The following is a 23,204-nucleotide window of genomic DNA, read 5'->3' on the forward strand; positions in this document are numbered from 1 at the left end:
CAAACCCAAAGATCCCCAAGAGGAAAGACAATAGAGCCCTTGAAAGAGGATAAGACCTCCTTTGAAATCAGTGCTCACCAACTTTCTCTCTCTAGGGAATGTTCACAATGTGCTCCATCATTTGGGATTCAATGAAGAGACGTTTCATATTTATAGACCACACGAGCTAATTCTCGGGCGCCAAGTGGCGCGCTGATAAAATGACACGTGTCCCTTCTGTCCCCCCTGACCGCCAAGGTGTCGCTACTCTCGCGATGACCGCGAGCATGACGGTATGCGTATTCTCTTATTTGCGGAGATCCTCTTCTTCTTTTACAGCCACCAAGCCACTAGATCCCCTTCATTCCCGTAGGGCAAGGTCGTGACCTACTCAGTCGCGCCAATACCGCTACCAAGCCTCAAGGGGCTCCTCGGATCCTGGCTAAAGGCCGGAGCAGACATAAAAGTCTGGGCAAGTTCTTTGTGCATCTTGCTTACCGCGTTATCGTCTCCATTAGATCGGGACCGCAATAAGCATCCACTTGAATAGATGTAACTCTCTCCTTAAAGGAGGAATCTGGACTCGCGACCCTTGCATGGACGCTGCAAAGCTATGGGTAGCGCGTGGCTCCCACGCGCGGGGCCACGTGTCGAGCGACTGAGGCGCCACGTGGCAAGATAGGGTTCGTTAGTCAAATTGTCAACCCCGCGAGGATGAGTACAGGTGTCGCATGCCCACTGGCTAGTCAAACGGTCAACGGTCGCGCCTATTGACCTTTCCTACAAAATGGAAGCAGTTGAGTGCAAATCCACAATAGCTCGAGACAAAAATATCAAGATTTTAAGCAATTAAATTAACAAGACGCCGTATCAAATGAGCCCTCAGTATATTTTTCCAGCTATCCCGGACATTGTGCGGTCAATAGCATAATTTTTTGAAGTTTTTGTGGGTAAAATTTGTTATATTTAAAAATTGGAGACCCAAATTTGCAAAACTATCTAATATTCTGTGGCGGACCCAGAAAATCGACACAAAGGAGGCACAATTTTTTTGGAATCTTGAGGAAAAAATTCATAAACAAATATAAGATCCAAGCCCATATATTCAGTAGTGAATAAATGTTTATAATCTATATGTTTGCATGAAGTTTCTTAAATGAATATACGTTTTCTTTTTTCTAGAACAACCCAAAGAAATTTGGCCGAGTGTGTATGAGAAAGTAATTAAATGGCTCGTCCCTCACAAGTTCGCAAGCTCGAATGCCACGAAAGCGAAATATTTCAAATCTTAGGGTCATTGGAGGTTTGCCCGATCATTTTACTTCAGCATCCCGAAATTAGTCGAGGTGCACCCGGATATCCGTTTACCAATTTTTCTTGTCTTTTACACAAATTAAATACTCCTACCAAGTTAGATGAAAAGCCTTACTAATGATCAAGTAAACATTTTACAAACGAGGCTACAAAAATACATTAAAAGCCCTAGTTCGATCTCTCAAAGGATCAAGGATATGGTTTTTTTTTTTTTTTTGAAAGGCTAAATTTTTTTATTAATCTTTGAAAAAACAAAGATCAACAGGATAAGGAATAATAGCATCAAATTCCTAACCTACTACCCAAACGAGGGATAACAAAAGCTAAGAATTATCCTATACTCTCCCATGACCCAAAATCTAAGTTTGGCAAGAAACCAACGAAGAACACTCAAAGGGACGAAGCCCACACCTAAAAAGATCTAAAGGAAAACCCAAATGATATAATCAACACACTCATTTGACCGAAGTGTACCTAAATAGGTCTAAAAAACTCAGATCTATACAATTCAGAACGTAAAAAGGCCTAATTTTTAAAGATATGGTTATAGTCCTAATTCAGATCAAGGATATGGTTATAGTCCTAATTTTTAAGGATATACTTATATGCTATGATGCACCGACACGGACACCGATACCGATACGGACACTGGGATACGGGAATTTTAAAAAAATGGGGACACGGATACGGTTGGGGGACACGCCACGTGTATATATATATATATTTATTTATATATATAAATAAATAAATAATTATTGTTTAGCACCCAAGAATTTTTAAAAATTATAATTTGGCCCCAAATTTTTTTTAAAAAATTTATAATTTGACCCCAATTTAAAAAAAAATTACAGTTTAACCTCCAAAATTTTAGAAAAAATTACAGTTTGGCCTCTGCAGTGTCCCCATCGGTATCCCCAGCCGTGTCTCCATGAAAAATTCAAATTAAATTATGGGACACGCCACGTGGCGTGTCCCGTACGTATCTCCGTGTCCGACACTGCGATACCTAGAGGTGTCAGGTGTTTCATAGCTTATATGCAAGGTACGCACATATTTAGGAGTTGGCCAGGTGGGTGAGTAGCGGTGGATGGTGGTGGTGCTATGGGAGGCCGGTCGCGGCAGTGTGAAGAGCAAACAATTCTTCTCCTCTCAAGCCTGCAGTACTGATATAAAGAGCTACTATTACACATACAAAAAAAAAAAAAAAAAGGAGGATTTGGGTGGGGCCGTGGGGGCACGTGACCCCACGTGCCGCATATTGGGTCCGCCACTACCGTCAGGCGTCAGCCCTAATTCACAAATTGATCAGGATCAGAACCACCCCAAAATCTCTAACCTAAACCGAACCGAACAATCAGCTCAGTTAGCAGCCCCGGCAACGACATCAACAGGTTCTCTCTCTCTCTCTCTCTCTCTCTCTCTCTCTCTCTCTCTCTCTCTCTCGTACCAGATTATTTTTGGCGCCCTGAAGCAGTGGCTTTCTAGGCTTCTGCCCAGGGCCGGCCCTGGTAAAATTATATGTGTAAGTAAGCTTTTATATACTTATCTCCTTTTGATTGATAATCCAGGGAGATATATGGATATGCATATCATTTTTCTGTTTACTGCCGCCCAAGGAGGTTTGGAGCTTTCATTTTAGTAACTGGCAAACCGTTGGATGTTACTCCACTTACTGAAGCGTAGAATTCCAATTCATGACCTAATTTGGAATTAATGTATATAGACATGTATCGTGATTGTAATGAGGTTTTGAACGAGGACTAACTTTCTTTGGCTATTCTTTATTCTGTTTCTTTTGTTTAATCGCATGGAAATCCAGTTCTGTATTTCTCTTAATTTGAAATTTTCTGAAAAATGCCTTCTATAGTTCTATTGGTAGATAATTTTTAGCATTCTAGCCAACCCTTTAGTCTCTGAGTTCGATGCGTTGAGGAACACTTACTATGAAGCAAAAGTTAGTTTTTGAATAATTGCTAGCATTCTAGCCAACCCTTTAGTCTCTGAGTTCGATGCGTTGAGGAACGCTTACTATAGAGTAAAAGATGACCCTTTGTCTCTTTAATGGTGGCAAAACTGATTGTTTTTACCCCTCTCGTGGCATTAGACAAGGTGTCCCTTTGTCCCCTTACCTTTTCATCTTGTGCCTTGATTATCTTTGTGTTCACAGTAATGAGGCTCTTCACAATAAATCTTGGAAACCCATTAAAATTGCTAACAGAGGCCCCTAACTCTCCCATTCTTTCTTTGCGGATGACATTGTGCTCTTTGGCAAGGCTACTAAGGATAACTGCCATGTTATTCAGAAAATTCTCACGGATTTCTGTGACCAATCTGGGCAACGACTAACGAGTGAGTGTAGTGATCATGTTTTCTGCCAATGTGGGAGAGAATGAGAAAATATATATGGCTAATATCCTTAGCATGCCTGTCACTACCTCCTTTGGCGATTACTTGGGCTGCCCTATTCTTGATAGAAGGCCCAGGAAGACTGATTTTAAAAAAGTGATTGACAAAATGCACTCTAAACTGGCGGGGTGGAAGTCCCAATCCATTGCCATGGCTGGGAGAAACACCCTTATTAATTCAGTCAACGATTCCTGCTCATGTTATGCAAAACACTATGCTGCCTAAGAGTGTTCACAAGGCCATTGATAATGCGAATCGGAATTTCCTTTGGGGCTCTACGGAGGAGCATAGGAAAATTCATAATGTTGGTTGGGATGAAGTTACAAAACCTGTTGTGTTTGGAGGGCTTGGTATTCGTAAAGCTATGGATGCTAATATGATTGCCATGACTAAACTTAACTGGAGATTGAATGTTGAGGACAAATTGTGGACCCGTGTCCTTTTGTCTAAATATAGGGATCGTTCTGTGGCTTATAATTGCCCTTTCACACTTGGAGAGGGCTGCGTAAAGGGAAAGAGATTTACCTTTCGGGGGTTAGGATCAATATCAAAAGTGGTAGAAACACTTCCTTTTGGTTTCACAATTGGACTGGTCTTGGCCCCTTACGTTCCCTTATCCAACGCCCGTTTAGGTTGGGCGAGGAAAATATTAGAGTGAGAGAGGTTTGGAATATGCACGACTGGGTTTGGGATAAGTTCTCGTTTGTGATACTTGAGCATATTTGTAATCATTTGTGCCTTGTTTAGATTCAAATCCGAGTTTTTTTGGGTTTGGTTTTTGGGGTAATGAGTAGAGAGAGAAATTAGGGTAATAATTGGAGATAAGGGTAATGAGTGAGTAGAGATAGAGAGAGAAATGAGAGTAATGATTGAAGATAAGGGTAAAGAGTGAAGAGAGAAATGGGAGTAATGATTAGAAGTAGGGCCGTGTTTTAAAAAGCGCGAGGTGCAGCGCAGCACAAGGAATGCACTTCAAAATGTGGGCAATGGCACGGAACCCTAAGGCGCTGAAGCGACGAGGCGCGACGCTTTTCGTCTATGAGCCAAAAAACAGATCTGACGGTTCTCACCCATACATAAGTAGATCGCGATGCACTGATTAATTGTTTCTTTTAAGTCGATCTCAGCCCTAATCGATCATAGCAGCAGCGTATCAAAAAAAAAAAAGGATCAGCGACAGCTTCAGTCGATGAGATCTCAGCCCTAGTCGATCTCAGCTCCTTCTTCTTTCTTTCTTCTTCTCGTAGGCAACTCCTTCTTTCTTCCAGGTAACCTCCTCCTCCTCCTTTCTTTCTTCTTCTTCTCTGTCCAGAACAGAGGTATCTTCTGCTGTTACATGTTGGAACTTCTATCTTCTTCTTTTTTCCCTTCTTCTCGTCCATTTCTTTACACCGATATGTATGAGTTGGATTTGGAACTTCTTGTTTTGTTTTTTGATCAACGTGTGAGTTGGAACTTCAAAAAAAATGCCTTATAAACCAACCAACCAGTAAAAAGAGTAACATAGTAACAAAGAGTTTATGGTATTTTTTCTGCCAATCTGCCCAATACTAATTTCTTTTTGTTTATGGTATTTTTTCTACTTGTTAATTATAGATGACATCTGAAAATCATAACAAAAAGGACCCTGGTTGGAAGTATTTTTTCTTGAAGTGTTTGTTTGTGTTGAAAACTTGTTCTAATAAAATTTGCCTTGTTGCGAAAGAAAAAAAAATTTGCGCTTCACGTCAATAAAGCGCGCACCTTGCGCTAAAGCCCTAGGGGACCGTTGCGCCTTTCGCCATTTAAACACTGGTCCTATCTATTTAAAGTACCTGGTTTACCAAAAAAAAGATTTTTTATTTTATTTTTTTGCAGTAGTTATATGTGTGTCATCCAATTGTTCAACCTGTTTTGAATTTTGATGCCCAAGTTTTTGCGATTTTTGCCCCAGTTGAATAACAGAAGCAGAGAAAATGATTAAGAGGCGATTCTACAGGAATGATCATGGCGATGGGGACAATGCTTCTGATTCTTCTTCCTCTTCGGACTCTGAACTAGATGCGGAAGCTGCAGAAGAAACAGAAACAGAAGCAGAAGATGATGATGTTGCGGTCGTTAGAGAGTACCATAAAGCTTCCTCTTCTTCCTCTGGTTTGTTTATCCTTGCTTCTTGCTCCTGCTGCCTATCGTCCTGTTTTTCTTGTTTTGTTGCTGGTGGATGCCACGGTTGAGTCTTTTTAAACCCTATTGTGATGGCTCTATAACTTAGTTTATATGGCGTCCTATTGAAATTTGTTTCTTTCACTCAGCATTTGAGAATTGACATTGAATAAATGTTTCTCCCCCTGCACTCTTTTAACATTAAATCGCACGATATTTGCAAATTGCAGTAGTCGTGTGAATTTTGGTTACAGTCTCATTATTTTCATGACCAGAAATCATTTTGAGATGATAGTCGTTACTTCTTTTTGGATGAGATGTAGATTATCTAAGATTTGAAGAATATGATGCTCGTGGATTTCTTCACTACACAACTCAAGCGCGAAAGGACTAACATTCGTTCCATATTATGTATTTTTTTTTTCAGGATATGCAAGTGAGGATACCTCAGCAAATGAAGTCAACATTGACTCATCAGGTGCGTTTGACTTAACCTATTTAAAATTCGTAACTTCTGCAGTAACTTTTGTTGCTCATTGGAACCGTATTGGAGAACTTTATGTGTGTTGTAGAGAACTCTTCAGCAGGGTTTTGAGTATATGAGATTTAGCTTTAGTTTGCTCATTCAAACTGTAATGGAGAAATCTAAGCTGTTAAAATTGATTTATTTTGCTGACCAGAGGGTCCCTATAAGTGTAGGGAACAACTATTCTATTTCTAACGTATTACCAAGGTCACAGCAATGGTTATGCTTTTTGGTTCTTGGGCACCTATGTTGATTTACTGGTCAATTGGAACCTATGTGCTATGCCTTTTTTTTTTTTTTTTTAAATGTTAGGGCCTCAAATCACCATATTGGCATATTGTATTGGTAACATATTTGCGTTGGAATAACTGATAGCTGACACTTGCAATAGTTGCATTGGTAGTGTAACTAGTGTTAATGGGTATCACAATTTCATGTCTCATGTTGTACTTTCTTTGGACGTGTTGACTCAATTTCCTGATCCCTTTTATCACTTGAATAACCCTTGGCCCCCTCCTCTTTTCTGATCCAATCATTAATGTGTATTATAAGAAAAGCTCATGAAGTTGCCAAAGGCTTTGGTGTTTAATCGTATAAGCATTGGCAGGTTTACCAACAAATGATGATGAAATTGAAGCTGGAAATGTTGGACAACCTGCTATTAAAAGGCATTCATCTCGTAAAAATGATGCTGAAATTGTGGATCCACTGTCAAACACCGTGGCTGAAAAGGACTCATCCCCATCTGATGTCGGTTACATCTTGAAATGTAAATCTGTTTTTAAGTGTAGGCTGTGTCCTAGAATTGTTTGCTTGACAGAGGAGACATTGATGACTCATCTAAAATCCAAGGTAAGCGACTCTTTCTTGCTCCCTTCAAAATCAGATTAGCTAATCAAAAGAAAACAAGAAAAGAAAGGACTCAAAATCTTCATCGGTATAAATGTTGTCAACAGAATCCTCCTTCATGACTTCAGCTTTGAATAATGCTGCAACGCTAGTGCCCTATATCCTCTCCCAATTTTCGTCTTTTTGAATTTTCTATTTGAACCTACTAGTTCTTGCATCTTGTCTGATGTATCATATCGCGCTTCTGTTTGTAAGTTTGTATATGTCAGAAATATGTTTACATGTGCATGTGTGAGGGAGAGAACACGATTTAATCATCCCCCAGCTCATATGTAACTGACCTCGTTCTGAGTGAGTTGAATTTTTCTTTTATGAAGTATTGAGCATGGACCATTTAATTTAACTGTGATGGAAAATATTGTAGTTTTTCTCTTGGATATTTTTCGCACTTTCTGTTCTACTCCAATGAGTGTATATAGGATTGGAATGTTTCTTTCTCAAAACAAATTTTCAGCGGTATGTTTTAAGCTCCTTTAGTAAACCCCACTGAAGACTAATATTCTGAGTGAAGAGAAAAATGATTGGATTGTAGGGAGCCATTAAATGTGCATATGTTCTCAACTGCTGATCTGATTACAACTCCTTTTGCACTTTTATGATAGAGACATGCTCGATCGGAAAAATTACTCAGTGAAGGGAGGCTGAAGCTCATGCTCAACAGTGACGGGGAGGTTGAGGAAGGAGAGGAGGAGGGAGAGACTCATGCTGAAAGGCATGCTCGAATTGTAGCTGCTGCACAGGTTGGTCCATATGCTGTTGAGATCCCATTGATTTAAGGTTCTGTTATCTTCAAAAGTGAATTTATTTTCTGGCATAATTGTAACAGAACTTAACGAACTCCATGAAGAAAAATAAAGGCCGGCAGAGACAGAGGAAGAGGTTAAAGAAGGTGATATGAGATTTATTTGGTGATATGATACGTATATCCAGCCTAAGGTTTCTTAAAGCCTAAATCTTTGTTTCATGCTTAATGCAGAAAACTGGAAACGATTCAAGTTTGAATATAGCCAGGAAATCAACGAAGAGTCCAGCCAAGAAAAGGCATAAAGGTGACCATTAAGACACCATATGAGATTTGTGCCTTATGTGCTGTGACCCTGGATATCATAGCAAGAAACCAAAGGGGTTGCCTAATTTACTACTGCGTATCATTTTGGCTCTCTCTCCTCTACCATGGTTGAATTTATAACTTTAATGTAGTATCATTTCTTAGTTAGAGGCAATAACAGTGTACTATAGAATTTTGGCCTGCTTTAATTTAGGAAACACAATTTTGGCTTTACGGCAGTTGATAACATTATGAGTAATGGGATTTTATTCCTTTTGTGTATTTTTGAGAATGAAAAAATGAAGTGGCATGGATTAATTCGATTTTATTCAGGAATCAGCGATGAGACTTCCAATTAGGAACTGTTGCGCCCATGTATGAAAACCCCCAAGGTTTGTGTAGGGGTAGCCGCATGACAGTTAGGGCTTCAGAAGCCTTTGATATGGCGCTGGATTCTCTCTCATGTGCTATCAATTCATGTTTTGGCCCTCCGAATGAATTGTTCCATTGGAACCAGATACAAAGTTATCAAAAAAGGCCCCTCTAGGGAAATGAGCGTCTCACTGGGAACTTATGTGCAACCAGCTTTCAATCTGAATGCAGCTGTGCCGTGCTGTGTGAGTTGAGTTCTCAACTTGGGACGGAAGCAATGTCAGTGCATTGCCAATTCCCTGTAAGAGTTATGAAGGTTGGCATGTGGCTACAACAATTAACTGCTCTGATCGTGAAAACACACCGAATTGCACAACCAGAATGAGCCAGTGACATGCTACTTGCTACTCTTGTTGAACGATGCCTGCAAGTTTCGGGGTGTGTTCAAACTTGGTTAATTTACAGAACAAGCTAAAATGGTGAACATTACAAGTCAAACTCACGTAGGACACAAATCCGAGGGGAAACTTCGTATTTATGATTAGAAACCCAAAACATCTTACACAGCGAAAGGCCTGTGATTAGAAACCCCAAAACATGTTGCAAGGTGGACGGCCCATGCTCAGATGCCTCTATGGCTCTATCTATACCATTACAAAGGCTGCAAAACAGGGGGACAAAAAGGGGAAACTATCTGCCTTTGAGGCACTGTACACCTTCTTCTTCTTCTTCTTCTTTTTTTTTTGTGGTGAGCTAGGTTTACATTCTATACATAACTCGGATGCAATCTAAGAAGAAAAGGATCTATTTCGATATACTTAACCACACACACACATGTATGATATAAGCCCATCTTTAGCCTTCAGTGCTCACATCCATCTTTCGTGTCTGAGAATGGAACATATCAGCTATATCTGTTGATGTGCTACATTCCTCCGGCTTTCTATCCGATACAGAACGCACGAATCTAGGAAATCTGATGGAGATGCCACGGGAAGGATGAACTAAGCCGATGGCAGCCTTGTGAACTGGCGATACCGTGAAGTCTGCGCCTCTAATCTCCCACACAAGCTCCGGAGAAAACCACATATCAGGCACTTCCGCAGTTTGATAGTATAGAGGCTTTCTGGATAACATTTTGTCCCCAGAGAAAAACTCTTTCATCTGCACAAGAGTCATTTTCAAAAACTTCCTGTCATTCTGCAATTTAAATATCTAGCAACATAGGTATAGATCAAGAACGGCCACAAAGATCATACAAAAGCTCGTACAAAAGAATCGCACATGCCACAAAAATCTGATTTACCTCTACATAGAAAGAATCTGAGAAGCCAGACATGACACGACAAACGCTTTGAAATTCCTGAGTATCAGGCTCATAGCAAGCCACGAGGAAAGGACTATACCTGAAACAAGTAACACCACAAACTGTAAAGTTAGTCCAGGGAAGATGCTTAAAAATGTCAAAGTGTATCCAAGAAGAGCATCTGCAAACCAAATAATATAGTTTCTTTTTTGCTCTGGCATCATAATAGGTTCAATGGCCTGATATTCATCTATATGGAACCTTTTCAGTTTGCAGCATGGACAACCAGAGTTACAATCATATCCTCATATGTGATGATTTTATTTCAGCAAAGAGTCAAATTCCAACTTCCTCTCTTCAAATGTGCTCCCAAAACAAGGATGAAAGAACAAGAATTACTTCATTTTCTGAGAAAAATTTCCAGAAAGATGGTAACCGGACAAGCAAAAGATGATAAGAATGATGGAGACTTGTCGTTACCATCCTGCTTTTCTTCCATTCCCATGCCAAGCACCAATTGGTACTAAATCAAGGGAATCGCCAAGTCCTTCTACATAATCACGCTTGACCTGCAAGTACATGCAAATAGTAATGCAAACCATATTTCGTATATGAATGCTGCAATTTATTCCACTTGCTATTTCATCCAGATACCTTTAACCAAGAATCAGAACGCTTTGATGGAGAATATCCGGCGTCAACATCCAGAGACTTGACCATTATCCCTTCACACGAGGAGCTCAGTGCATCATCCAGAAAAGACTTCATCTTCATTTGTGTGGATTCACTGCTCAAACTGGCATCATCCGCTTCTATCTAAAAGAGTGGCAAATTTTAGAAACTAACACCACTAAGATCATCATGACAACAATCACCATCAGCACTTACCGTTGTTTCCTTTGCATATTCAAAATAACCCAACTTCTCGCTACCAAACAGATCTTTAAAATCTGAGATTTTAAATCACAAAAAGAAATACTTTAGTTTAGAAGATGCATCACATTCTAAGTACAAAGGTTTTGCCGCCGCAAAATAGGAGAATACGTCAAGTTGAGTGACAGGAAGATACATACATTTTCGTCTTTGGCGAAGAGGGAAACTCAACAACCTGCAACAGAGAACTCTTTCAGGTTTCCTGACAACAATTCTGAACAAACTGTATAAATCCCAAATCTAGATGAAATAAAAGGGCTCAGTTTTCTGAATTCTATACATTTTCAGCCATTAGACTTTGATCCAAGGGTCCCTATTAATGTTACAATGAAATGTACATTAACTTTTAATCCAAGGGTCCATATTATTTTTTAAATGTTTTAATGCCTTAGATTAGTTTTGCTGCACGCCGAAAAGCGATCAGATGGATTGCGCGGTTTAAACTTCCACCACTCGATTGCTGCACTTTCATAATTAAGGGTTGGATCTGACTTCCCGCTAACTTTCAACTTTTGTAAAGCTGAAAGTGCTCCTTTGCCCAAAGGAGCCTACTCCCTTCTGTAGAATGTGTCACCAGCTAACTCAGACTCCAAGTCAGAAGGCACAACTGCAAAACGAGGCTGGACCAAATCCATTCCACCCTCTCCTCAACAATGGTTACCGCCGGTTCTTTGGGATTACCCTACTGGGGATCCTCCTCCTCCTAAGGATCCTCCATTTCCTCAGAATCTGAGTCTATTACTATGACCGGTACAGGTGTGGTATTAGGTGGGGGAGGCGCTGGTCCCTGAGCTTCCTGCTAGGGCCCTTGGTTTGTAACCCTATCTGCTTCTACGGTTCTACCCTTCCCAGAATTTTCCCCAACCTTCCTCCGAAGTTCAGCATCACCAAAGTTCAACATCACCAGTGCTTCTTCGCCAACGCTTCGAATTGGCATCTAGCCAGTAACGGACCACGGCTCTGGTAACTTGGGGACCGTAATTGTGCTCCCTGGTTGCCCTCTCAATCATCGTATACACCCTATTTTCTGCAATGTCCAGATCCAACGCCTATCCAACTAGGCAAAGCTCTTATATCAGTGTTCTAAAAGGCGGCCGCCTAGGCCGATTAGTCCCCGCCTAGGCGCTAGGCGGTGGTCCAACACCTAGATTAGACAGCCGACTAGTCGGGCGCCAAGTCCCTGCCTAGGCACTAGGCGGCCGACTAGTCAGCGCCTAAGCGCCCCTTTTCTGCCCAACTAGCGCCTAGCGATTTTTAGAACATTGCTTATATAGATGTCCCAATTGGTTGTGCTAAACAGCCAAAACGCATATAACGATGAACCAGAAGTACAGCTGAGACTAGAACATGTGCATTATAGGTAAGCAAATACTTGAAATATTATAGGTTCCAGGAAAAGGTTTAAGATGATTACTGCTCTCCATTAGCAAACATGATATCAAAGACAAGCACACAAATGTCCACCTGCACAGACAATATATATCAGATACAGATATTCCCAGAGAAATGGAAATTGAAGCATTAAGGCAATGATTCTACTCGAAACGTATAAATATTCATGCAAGTAACCAAGAATACAAGGATATATATTCTGCAATTTATATTATTCTTTTTCCTTCTCTAAGACGTGGCATCTTTCAACAGCTGGACTAGTTCTGTTTTCATAGAGTCACCGGCTGGCTCATGATTATCTATTCTCTTCATCTTCCATTCCAACATACTTTTCAAAGTGTAAAGCCGTTTGCAGAAGAAATCATCAAAAGGGAAAGCTGATCACCCATACAAAAGGTTACACCATCCTTACCTATGCCTCTGAAAGGCTGAAACAGAACAGAAAGAAGGGACCTATATCTCAACAGGACAAAAGAATGTGAAGATTGCGCATACCTTCCCTGAAACCTATTATGAAGTTTAGGTTTTGCTCTTTCTGGTATGGCTTGGGTAATAACATGAAGAGGTGGCGAGGATTCGGGCCAGTTGGAGAGGAGAGAGAGAGAATGAAAGCAAAGGAGGAAAGGCTTGGGCACTTGTGCCGCTATGTCCGTGTGGATGACTTTGTGGGAGTGCAATAAAAGATCTTTTCAAAGTGTGAAGGAGAGGATTCAGCAGCTTACGAGTCACTTTTTGGGCATATTGCATAGTTGGGTATTGGGAATCTGGGATCTGTCTCGCCTAAGTCTTGATTCTCTTGTGGATATTTAGATTTGCTTCCCTTTGTTTATAGCCACTCTTACTGTATATATATCTGGGTATACGTTTCATTTACTTTGCATTTGCCTCTTGATGCTCTACTTTAACATAACTATATCATTTCGCAACTTAAATGGCAGGAGCATTAATTAGAACAATTTATGTAAAGGTTTACAAACTCAAGCATTAACTACTGATGCTTCCTTAACTGTGCTTTGGAACACTAGACCACAAGGGAAGAAGAAAACCACATTGCTTATCACACCTTTATGCTGTCCACTGTAATCAAGGAATCTTTACTGCCTCTCTCACGGGAAGATAGTTCTTGGAAGGATAAAATCTTGTGGCCATTCTTCCTATCAACAGCGACTACCTGAGACAAGAAGATTACTCCTATCTATAAATCACTGGTAAGTCAATGCAGGGCTTGAAACTAACAATGGAACTCTGAACATTTCATCCAATCTAAGGAATTGTTAGAGCTTGTCCCACATTGGTTAATTATAACCTCCAAAACTAGTATATGAGCCTGGACGGCCTCTCCACTCATTGTCCATTGGTTTTGAGTTCGATGCTTTAACATGGTATCAAAGCTAGGCTTTTGAAGGCTTCTGGACAAGACTTTGTTGTCTTGTCTGTGCCTAACTGCACCTTGTTTCGTTATGATCCCTATGTTACGGATCCTTTATTTATCTCTCCACGAGCAAGTCAAGGGTTTGAGAGTGCAGGGGTGTGTTAGAGCTTGTCCCATATTGGTTAATTATAACCTCCAAAACTAGTATATAAGCCTGGGCAGCCTCTCCACTCATTGCAAATTAGTTTTGGTTGGATACTTTAATAGGAATCAGAAACCCACCACAAAATCATATTACACTTCCCAAAGAAAAGTGATACCTCTGCATCCACTATGAAAGTTGCAGCAGCAGGACCACATGATTCCTGGATTATGTTGACTAAATCGGGAAACCTCGCTGTTGTTTCATCCCCGTTTCGTGAAAAGACACGCACAGATCCATCAGCCAATCTGTGAATTTGGGCACGCTGGCCATCATATCTCAAAAAAGAAAACATAAAATCTATATCAGAAGCAAATAATGTATGAAAACATGCACCATAGAAAAGAAAGGTGAAATGACCAGAATTAGTATGTATCAAAACTTCATGTACCCAGTTTATATGAAACAATGTAGCTGGCAAGCCACACATTACAAAAGGCTTAGCCTGTTACCAACGAATCAAGCAAGGGCCATTTAACTAATCAGGTCCTAAAAGGGTCATGACAAAATGACTAAGTCTTAGGGACAAAGTTAGCAATGCTGAGTAAGTAAATGCAAAGAGCAACCACTAGTATTTTCAGAAGACGCAACAACCACCACGACCCTCAAGGATATCTTAGAATTCCAACTAATATGCATAATTTACAGTGAGACAGAATTGGGTCTAAGTAGGCCTCAATGTCTTATTGACATGGAGGTACAAATGAAATTTTTACCAAGAATGTCATCAACAACAAATGATATCTGGTTTGGTTTGGTTTGAATGTCATCAACAAATGTTCTTCAAACGGATATACTTGGAGTAACTCTCCCCTAGAAAAGGAAAGCCAAATAATGGCTCTTGAAACCCATTGGGTTGTTTTGGACAAGGCACCCCCATTACCATGTGAATTGTGATGCAATGCTTCCATAATTACCTCCATAAGCAAGCAACCCAGAGACACAGTTAATGTTAAGCTACAGAGAGCTGCCCCGTGCAAAACAGGTGAAAAAAGATTGATCATACTTTGAGATCATTGGAGACAAAAGTCATTTCTGTCTAGGATTCTGGCACCTCTTCCAAGTGCCCAGAGCCTACAATCCTTCTCTCTTCGAACCATAAAGTACGAGCCCCCCTTGACCTCCTTAATGAGGAACTTAACTATAGGCGGCACTGTTCTTACTTTAAGATAACGGTTGGTATCCAAACTGACTATACAAGGACTTTTATTCACTTATCCACACTTGGTACAGGTTTGACTTCCCCAAGAAAGTGGAAGGCTATCACAGCCTCTCTCAAGTGTAGTCCTGTGTGCTTCTCGTGAACCTTGCAATAAAATTAAGCAGTCATGGAAGCACCAAAATATCGTTTTGACATATGAATGACACTAAATGGCCTCCAACTGTCCAAACAAGTGTATTGGAAGTAGAAGAAAGGGCTATATTGCACACGAGGAGGGGGACTAAAAAAGATAAGGGACTTACTTATATTCACATGTAAATGCTTTATTCTGAAAGTTCTTCAACACTTGTGGAATTCCATTGGTAATTCTACCCAAAGAACAATATTAACAAGTATTCCAAGATGAGAACAATAGAAATGGTAATAAAACAAGTAATCAACAGTACTAATAGCACCCAATGAGAAACATATATACTTGGCAAGCATGGGCTTGATCGGTATGCCTGGAACCATTCTAAGAGTTACAGAAGAAAATGCAATGCCTTTCTCCAAGAGACAAGGGACAAGTAGATCCTGATTACAAGAAGTCAGAGTTGTTAGTAATCAGTAAGCATCTGGTATCAGTGCAACGGCTTATCCAAGAGAGGTGGCAAAATAAAAGTTACTAAATAAAGCAAAACCACTGGGGCAGTGGACATAATCTGAAGTACTGTAAGTGGTGTGCATGCAAATTAAAAGTAAGAAATCATCCGTTTCTCCATTTATATTCCATATTGAAAACTAAACTAAAATGGGCATTGAGAACATAGCTGCGGCCCACTGAAATGCATACAATTAAATCTTTTTAAATTAGTTGCAGGTAATTATTTGACCATAGAGTCATGGAGAGAAGCTTACCAAATTTGGAAGTATGTTATATGATTCAATCATGGCCGCTGAAAGGCACTAACAAACATGAAGACTGAATTAGCAACAGAATTGGACAATAACTAATAGCCAAAACAAAAAAAAATCACCATCGCATAAATTTTCTTCAAAAATTGGGGAAAACCAATGTTCAACAGGAAACTTCAAATAAAGGACACTAAATTCTTACCTGAAGTTGCTCCTTTAAATTTTCAACTGTTCTCTCATGAAGAGAAGCATTCATGACAACAGCTTGGGCTAACGCAGGCAAAACAGTTCTCATCATTGCCCCAATCCGTAGATTCCTGACCTATATGCATAACAATTTTTAACACACATCATTGGAAGGAAAGGTTGGTGAGTTGCATAATCATAAGCAAGAGGAAAACAAAATGGAAAACTAATAAGAAATAAGAAAGTAGCAAGGATCTTACCCTGACTCCTCTTCATGCCATAAGTAAGTAGATAAGTACACATTCGTGAAATTTACAGCACAAAATAAAATTTGAGTGGAACAAAGTCGGGGGGGGGGGGGGGGGGGGGGGGGGGGGGTGGTGTTATGCATTCCATTCATCCTATATGATCACCACTCAAAGTGCACGACTTATAGTGTTACAATACACTCAACTAAATCCAACAGGATGATGAATTCACTTCCCCGCCTGATCACATTTTCTAGCACAAAGAAACTTCTTTGAAAGAGAGGAAAATGGTGCCAACTTCAACCTTGATAAAGCAAGTCACTTGCATAAAGCAGAAGCTAAGTTACAGGTCAAAAGATTGCACGTTTTGTCCCACTAATAGTGATAAATACCAATAGTTATCTCCAAACCTTCAAACACCAAAACGTGGACCTCAAAATATCTGGAAAAGCCATAGGCATGATTTGCATTTTAGCCGCGTAAAACCAAAAAGGACTATAATCTGCAGTTTCAAATTGCAAAAACTATCACACTAGCCATGCTATATCATTCTCAATTGGTCAGGTTGTCCACGGCCCGAAAAAAGTTTATGGTGAAGGTGAAAGTACCCTGGGAACATGACAACCCAAATTCATCACGGAACACGTTGCACCTTAAAGTCATCACGCTTTCCCTATTTAGGCAAATGAAGCCTGGGATCCTCAGATAAAGTAATCTTAGATCATTCGTGAAGTGAAACCCTAATGCATTCATAAAACTCTACTGAAGTGATACAAAAGAACATTTGAAATATGTGGACCCTAATGCAGGATTTATGGAAATACAAATATTGAAAGACAAAAAATAAATGATAAACACCCACACAAGAGACCAAGATTTATGAGGTTCACCCAACTATGGCTACGACCAGGTTGCTGTAGCCCTTTCGATATAATGAAAAATCATACAAGAGTTTCATCCAGGATGCCTTACACTACGATACATAGCTAGGGCTACAGGTATGTAAAAATACCAAAAGTAACCTTAGGAACAAATGCATGGCGACTGTACATTACTATCAAGCACCACACTATATAACAAAATAATGTAACAATGTCGTATGTGATTGTTATTGTGAACAATCATCCTCGATATTACAAAGACGAGCACAAATTTATCTTTAGGTTGTCTAGCAATCGAATTGCGCCCTAACTAACTTGAGAATAAAACCATAGTTTCTTTACTGAAAATGTTTGTTTGAGTAGAAAAAGTTCATCATTTCAATGCCGTAAATTACTTACCAAAGTTCTGACAAGAAACTTCATCTCCTTCTCTCTACAAGAACGCATGAGACTTACAATAAGGCTTTTCTTTCGAGCAGTACTCCGACTACCTGTTTGTTCACTGACAATTTCTTCATAAAAATATGGAGGATAATAATAGCTTGCAGACACTTGAACAAAATGCTTAAAGTTTTGACCTTATTGAGTGGAGAAATAACTTTCAAGACAAAAGCAAGACCACGCCCTAAGACACTAGATATCTTAAATAGTTTTCAATTATAAAATCTTTCTTGGAAAGAACATTGTCACTGGAAAGTCTGCAAGCAAAAAACAAATTCCATTGGAGTCAGTGTCAGAATAACAAATGCCTCTGCCACCAGAAACAATTTCCTCGAATACCCAAAACTTCAAGGACTCCAAATTACTTTCCCCGTCTTTTAAAACTGAGCAACTCAATACTTTCTTTATTGCCAATCAAGTGCATCCAAAAGGCTTTCTTCATTAAATTCGAGTGGATCCTAGCAGTCCCCATACCGAAAAATAAATTCTTCGAACCGATGTGATCAAGGAAATTGAGGTTAATATGTTACTGAACTGAAGATTTGACATCAACTAGGCATGTATTAATTCCCTGCCAATTTGTTGTCCTTCACAAAAAAAATCGGGGTAAAAAAGGGCAAGTGCCTTCCATCTTGGAGAAGATAGAACATAAAATTGCAGTTTATCCCTAGGTTTTATAGCGACTACTTGATATCGAAGCAACGACTTGTCTGCAATACTAACATGCAGGTGTATTTGTTTGAAGTGTAAACCAACAAATAGAGAGGTCAAGAGTTGGATTTAATCAAGAGATGATTTTTTGGTCCCCTGATAAAGGGTAACAGTAAGAACAAAAAAAAAAAAATCAATTGGTTTAGCACAGATTGCGTGGCCCTATAACACAACTTAAGATCCCCCAATGTATAACTAGTCCATACCATGCTATAGATAAGTTTATCTAAGCAATAAAAAAAAAAGAGTAGAAAAGAGCTCCAACTTGCATTATATCAAATAGAACAGCCTAATGGGTACACTAGGACATTGTGAACTTTTTTTATGGGTTGGGTTGCACCATGATTGTCAACTTTAGAATTACGAAACCAACTTTTATTGACCAGAAATACAATACACGTATAGCAGATTGAGGGTCCGTTTTCAAGAATTTCAGCTTTTTTTGCTTCCAATGTTTGTGGGTCCTTGTTAATAGGTTTTGTCAACTCATTCACGTTCCAATTCAAAGAAGTCGGTTTCGAAATCCTCTCATTGCTAACCACTAGGAGTTACCAAATTGGAGAGTTTCTACTTTAAGTTAGCTATACCCATTTCAATGAATACTGAATTATAACAGATCCTGTGCAAATTGTTTGCTCTCTTTGATCAAAAAACTGTGATAGAGAGACCCCTTGAAGAAATTGGTGCAATCTAGGGGCTATTTACTCTTTCTTGCTTGCCTTTTCTTTTTTCATTTTCTAATTCCAGCTGAGTTGTGAATAGCTGAGCAACCAAGACAATTATATGTCCTTACTCTACATCTGAAACCCTCTCTTCGCAACTGAGATGGGGAAAATAACCACGAACTAGCTTCTAAGAAGTATTACATAATTCAAGGTTTGTTGATATCACAAGCTCTAGAATTTCTGTAATTTGGACACTAGTGCAAATCGATGTGAAGGACAGACAACTTTGCAGTTTGCACGTTCTAGTCCAGCTCCCAAAGCCCAGTAATAACATGCACCAGTGAATAGGGTTCCAGCAGTTTACTGCCAATCATTCCTCCTATGACTTATTGTTCATGATATTAGAAGTTAGAACAACATATTTTCACCAACCCAATATAAACGGATTTGAAACATTGTCAGAGACCATAACCATATCTTTCAGTCCATACCTTATCTTCCAGAGCACAGAAAATACACCTTGGATTGAGAGAGGTGGAGGAGGGGCCAGAAGTGACTGTGTTTGTCGGCAGAGTTGAGCAACATCACCTTTACATAGCATACAGTGGTCGCTAACATAAGGAACCGAAATTTGTGGGGAAACCATACACAAAACAACAAGAAAACAATAACTTAATAAGGCATTCCTTCCTACCAAGATCGCCTAAGCTGTCATATAGTTCCTTAATTTTAGATCTCTTGGTCCCACAGGCCTCTTCCAGTGCTGCTACAACAATACTTCCACCGATATTTAGTTCCTGCAACATTGTTACAACCCTATTCAATCTTATCAGGTGTGCAAATCCCACAGTAAAAAGGGGAAAGGTAAGAAAGTCATAAGAAGAACCATGCACACTACACCCAAACCACAGAAGACATCATTGAGAAACGGGGCCAAAACATTAGTACGTCGACAACCAGAACTCCACTGCCACCAACAAATCATACAAAGTTGACTGATCGTGTTTAGACAAAAAGATATTTAAGAGAGAGAGATAGACAGAGTAATTGTGAACTCTTTCCCACTAGGTGATCAAAAGAACAGCGGAATGGAAGACATATGTAGCAAACGGAAACACTGTTACAGTGTTACCTTATTTTCATGGTCAGGAGCAATCTTATTTGTACACAAGTATACAGCAGGGAGCACATCTTCTGGAGACAAGGCCAATAAGCTGCATGACAAGACAACTGTAAGTGAATGACACTTACCAATAACTTTAACTGGTGATGCTAACTCTTCCCTCTACAAATGGGAAGCAAAAGAATATTAAGTACGAGCAACAAACCTTCTGAACATATTGCATAACATTGATGTAGCCTTTATCTTTCCCTTTTCGCCCTCAACTAGGTCAAAAGTCCGCGCAAGATGTATATAAGGCGCAGGCTTTCCATGCCTCCAGCATGCTGCACATATATCCCCCCAAGTAAAAAGATCATTCCAATTGGAGAATACAATAAACCATGGACAAATAATTTCAAGGAGGCAATCATCTTGGTATTCTACTGGCAAGGTGAGGAATTTCAGAAACTTATTTAGCTTCAAATGAACAAACACCAACCATGCTCTACAGGAGAATATTGTTCTGCTGGTAGCGATACAGGAGTCGTTGCAGCATTCTCGGGTGACAGAATTGGCACAGACAAATTTTCCATGTTTTCCAATGCCTCTGAATCTGATGGCACTTTTTCCATGTGAGAAGAGCAATTTGAATGACTGGGTCCATCCCTTACCGATCTTCCAACGTCAACCAACCTATTTTCATTCTCGCAAAGGTAAGGCTCAGGAGGATTACTGTAGTACTTGTCCAGTGCCATATTTATGTCCCCCTTTGTCTCCTCGAGTATATCTGCAGCGTAACTTCTTAATGATTCACTCCCATGTATAATCTGAATAAACTGGTCTAACTCCTCTTTGTAGGACTTAATAGGATCACTTGGCATCATATTTTTGTCATTTGGGCTTTCCTCCAACAAAGTTTCAACCCCAGAACATTGAGAAACACAAGGTCCACGTTTAGTAAAGAAACTGGTAATAGTGGATTGCTTTTGAGTAGTAGATTCCAAACTTGAATTGCTTCTTGCTTTCTTGTTAGGCTTATTATCCACATTTCTCCGCTTCTTTCCAGTAGAATTACTGCTCTTTGTTAAATTCCTTGTGCTGGGTGATTTTAATTTTTTATCCAGTGAAGCAACCACATTTCCAAGAGGGTTGTTAACAAAACATGGTTTAGCAGGTGATACAGATTTATTAAGTGGGCTAGTCTGCAACGTACAATCAGCTGAGGCACAAGGAATGATCTGGTTGTGAAACTCAAGTTCCCGTTCATAGAAATTAGAAACTGCATCAACAATATTTCCACCAGAGCTACTAAGCAGATCAATCATCTGAAGTTCAGTGACCCAAGTAGGCAAACAGTCACGAAGTTGTTGAATGAGTTCCTCTTTTTCACTGTCACTTAACAGAGCTATATCCTGTGCAACAGGTTCCCGACCAAAAGGCAAGGAATCTAAAACAATTCTCTGATCATTTTCATCCTGGGGCTTAAATTGAGGTGATTGGACCTCTTTGAACTGGTCCATTTTGTTCTGGCCAATGGTGCTATCCTTCTCAACCATGCCATCTGTCCCCTGAGTACAACGATGAAAACCCATCAAGAATTCTTGTTTGATGGCCATTTCATCAACCAGCCCAGCAAAATGTTTCCGCATAGAATCAGCATGTTTGCTGTCAAGTTTCTCAACATCCGCGCCTACTGTTGGAATAACACGTTTTGGTTTCAAAAACCTCACATATTCTCTGAGCTCGTCATAATTTGAATGCTCACTATAAGGTACGAGATGTATCTCAAATTCATCCTTAGTCCTTACTGCAAACTTGTTGCGCTTTACTTCATAGGTCCACCCCGTCGGAACAAAACCCACAACTTTAGAGTACCCTCTCTCATTCATAATCTCCTTCACCTTCACAAAATTAGGCCGAAAATAAGGCCAAGTCTCACCCAACACATTCCACCCCACAACATGTACATCACTTTCTGATTCTTCCTCGGTAAATGCATCATCTTTTCTCAACCCCAAAACACGCAAAATAGCTAGTTTCCTACTATCCACAAGTATCTTCCGCTTACACCTACGTGCAATTTCAAGCAAAATCCGCTCCTTTCCAATAACATAAGTAGCAACAAGAAACAAAACAGACTTCACAGAACCCTCATTTTCGACCCCAAATCTCTCTATCATGCTAACTATATACTCAATCGACTCTTCTTGGGATGGAAACAGGAACTTCGGATCACAATACGTGGTATCCAAGAAAACAGCGTCACAACCAACAAATTCAGTCAAACCGAGCTCTAACTTCATCGAATCACAATAACGAAAATCACCCGTATGCACATACGTCTCACTCTTGCCACCACCACTACCGGGGATTCGGAACAGAAACTGAACCGCGCCGGGACAGTGATTGGCATCGATCAACGACGCCTCACACCCATCAATCAAAACAGGCTCAGACAAAGACAATGGAACCACAAACAAAGATGATATTTTGAGTACCTCGATGAGGAGGCGGGCGGTGGTGTGGGAGCAAAAGATGATGCCTTTGGACCAGTTAGCGTTGAGGCCGGCGTAGTGGTCGGAGTGGAAGTGGGAGAGGAAGTACGAGACGGAGTGGTCGCCGGAGGAGCGGAAGCCGTCGACGATGAACCGGGTTCTGGGGATGAGCTTTGATTGGGGGAAGTCGGACGGGAGGGGGGGGAGAGGGGAGTGCGTGGAGAGGAGAGAGAAGGAGAGGGGTGGGGATTGTAGGGAGAGAGTAGTGTGAGAGGTGAGGAAGAGGGTGGAGGAGTCTAGGGTTACGGTTTGGGAGGTGGACATGGATGGCTGTTGTTGTTGACGGATGGCGGAGGAAAGTGATGAGGTCATTTGACCGGAGCGGTCTGAAGGCCGCCCTGTTATCCCCTTCTCCACTGATTTGTAATTATTCTTTTTTATACGTGAAAAGAGAAATACGAAACGGATCTTCAGCAAACGCACGTGTGGCGAGTCCACCACGCTCCTCTTTCATCTTT

At 40.3% G+C, this 23,204-nt stretch overlaps 2 protein-coding genes across 13 annotated transcripts; one reads left to right on the plus strand and one right to left on the minus strand.

The window, feature by feature from the left end:
- The first annotated feature begins 2,425 nt into the window (after positions 1–2,425).
- LOC131297955 (uncharacterized) lies at positions 2,426–8,650 on the plus strand. 4 transcript variants are annotated; one of them, XM_058323186.1, is made up of 8 exons: positions 2,601–2,684; positions 2,862–2,912; positions 5,633–5,832; positions 6,269–6,319; positions 6,975–7,219; positions 7,879–8,016; positions 8,103–8,165; positions 8,253–8,650. In XM_058323186.1, exons 3-8 carry the CDS (start codon positions 5,655–5,657, stop codon positions 8,334–8,336), a joined length of 759 nt encoding a protein of 252 aa, XP_058179169.1. In that variant the 5' UTR covers positions 2,601–2,684; positions 2,862–2,912; positions 5,633–5,654; the 3' UTR covers positions 8,337–8,650. The 4 variants fall into 4 exon arrangements, with proteins under 4 accessions (XP_058179167.1, XP_058179169.1, XP_058179168.1 ...); XM_058323184.1 differs by lacking the exon at positions 2,862–2,912 and having other exon boundaries at positions 2,426–2,684; XM_058323185.1 differs by lacking the exon at positions 2,862–2,912 and having other exon boundaries at positions 2,671–2,815.
- Positions 8,651–9,218: 568 nt separating this feature from the next.
- On the minus strand, positions 9,219–23,194 carry LOC131298053 (DNA ligase 6). Of its 9 annotated transcripts, XM_058323328.1 has the most exons (19): positions 20,691–23,194; positions 20,418–20,535; positions 20,222–20,303; positions 19,784–19,886; positions 19,581–19,677; positions 17,672–17,774; positions 16,160–16,279; positions 15,961–16,008; positions 15,539–15,636; positions 15,366–15,431; positions 14,020–14,179; positions 13,391–13,498; positions 12,350–12,399; positions 11,076–11,110; positions 10,891–10,952; positions 10,657–10,818; positions 10,483–10,571; positions 10,003–10,102; positions 9,219–9,860 (listed from the first exon to the last, which is right to left on the minus strand). In XM_058323328.1, the coding sequence occupies exons 1-19, from the start codon at positions 23,056–23,058 to the stop codon at positions 9,552–9,554; spliced, it is 4,278 nt and encodes a 1,425-aa protein (XP_058179311.1). In that variant the 5' UTR covers positions 23,059–23,194; the 3' UTR covers positions 9,219–9,551. The 9 variants fall into 9 exon arrangements, 5 of the variants coding, with proteins under 5 accessions (XP_058179311.1, XP_058179312.1, XP_058179313.1 ...); XM_058323329.1 differs by lacking the exon at positions 13,391–13,498 and having other exon boundaries at positions 20,691–23,181; XM_058323330.1 differs by lacking the exons at positions 9,219–9,860; positions 10,003–10,102; positions 10,483–10,571 and having other exon boundaries at positions 10,660–10,814; positions 20,691–23,182.
- Between the last annotated feature and the right edge of the window lie 10 nt (positions 23,195–23,204).

The sequence above is a fragment of the Rhododendron vialii genome, chromosome 8a, assembly GCF_030253575.1.
Source record: "Rhododendron vialii isolate Sample 1 chromosome 8a, ASM3025357v1".
In the NCBI taxonomy this organism is placed as follows: domain Eukaryota; kingdom Viridiplantae; phylum Streptophyta; class Magnoliopsida; order Ericales; family Ericaceae; genus Rhododendron; species Rhododendron vialii.

Bases quoted from the DNA above. Each gene is read 5' to 3' on its own strand.
- LOC131297955 (XM_058323184.1), top strand. From the start codon at position 5,655: ATGATTAAGAGGCGATTCTACAGGAATGATCATGGCGATGGGGACAAT. The intron at 6,320-6,974 runs GTGCGTTTGACT...AAGCATTGGCAG, and splicing joins AGTCAACATTGACTCATCAG to GTTTACCAACAAATGATGAT. The intron at 8,166-8,252 runs GTGATATGAGAT...TGCTTAATGCAG, and splicing joins AGAGGAAGAGGTTAAAGAAG to AAAACTGGAAACGATTCAAG.
- LOC131298053 (XM_058323328.1), bottom strand. From the start codon at position 23,058: ATGACCTCATCACTTTCCTCCGCCATCCGTCAACAACAACAGCCATCC. The intron at 15,637-15,960 runs GTAAGCTTCTCT...TCTTGTAATCAG, and splicing joins ATAACATACTTCCAAATTTG to GATCTACTTGTCCCTTGTCT. The intron at 10,953-11,075 runs GTATGTATCTTC...TTAAAATCTCAG, and splicing joins TCTTCGCCAAAGACGAAAAT to ATTTTAAAGATCTGTTTGGT.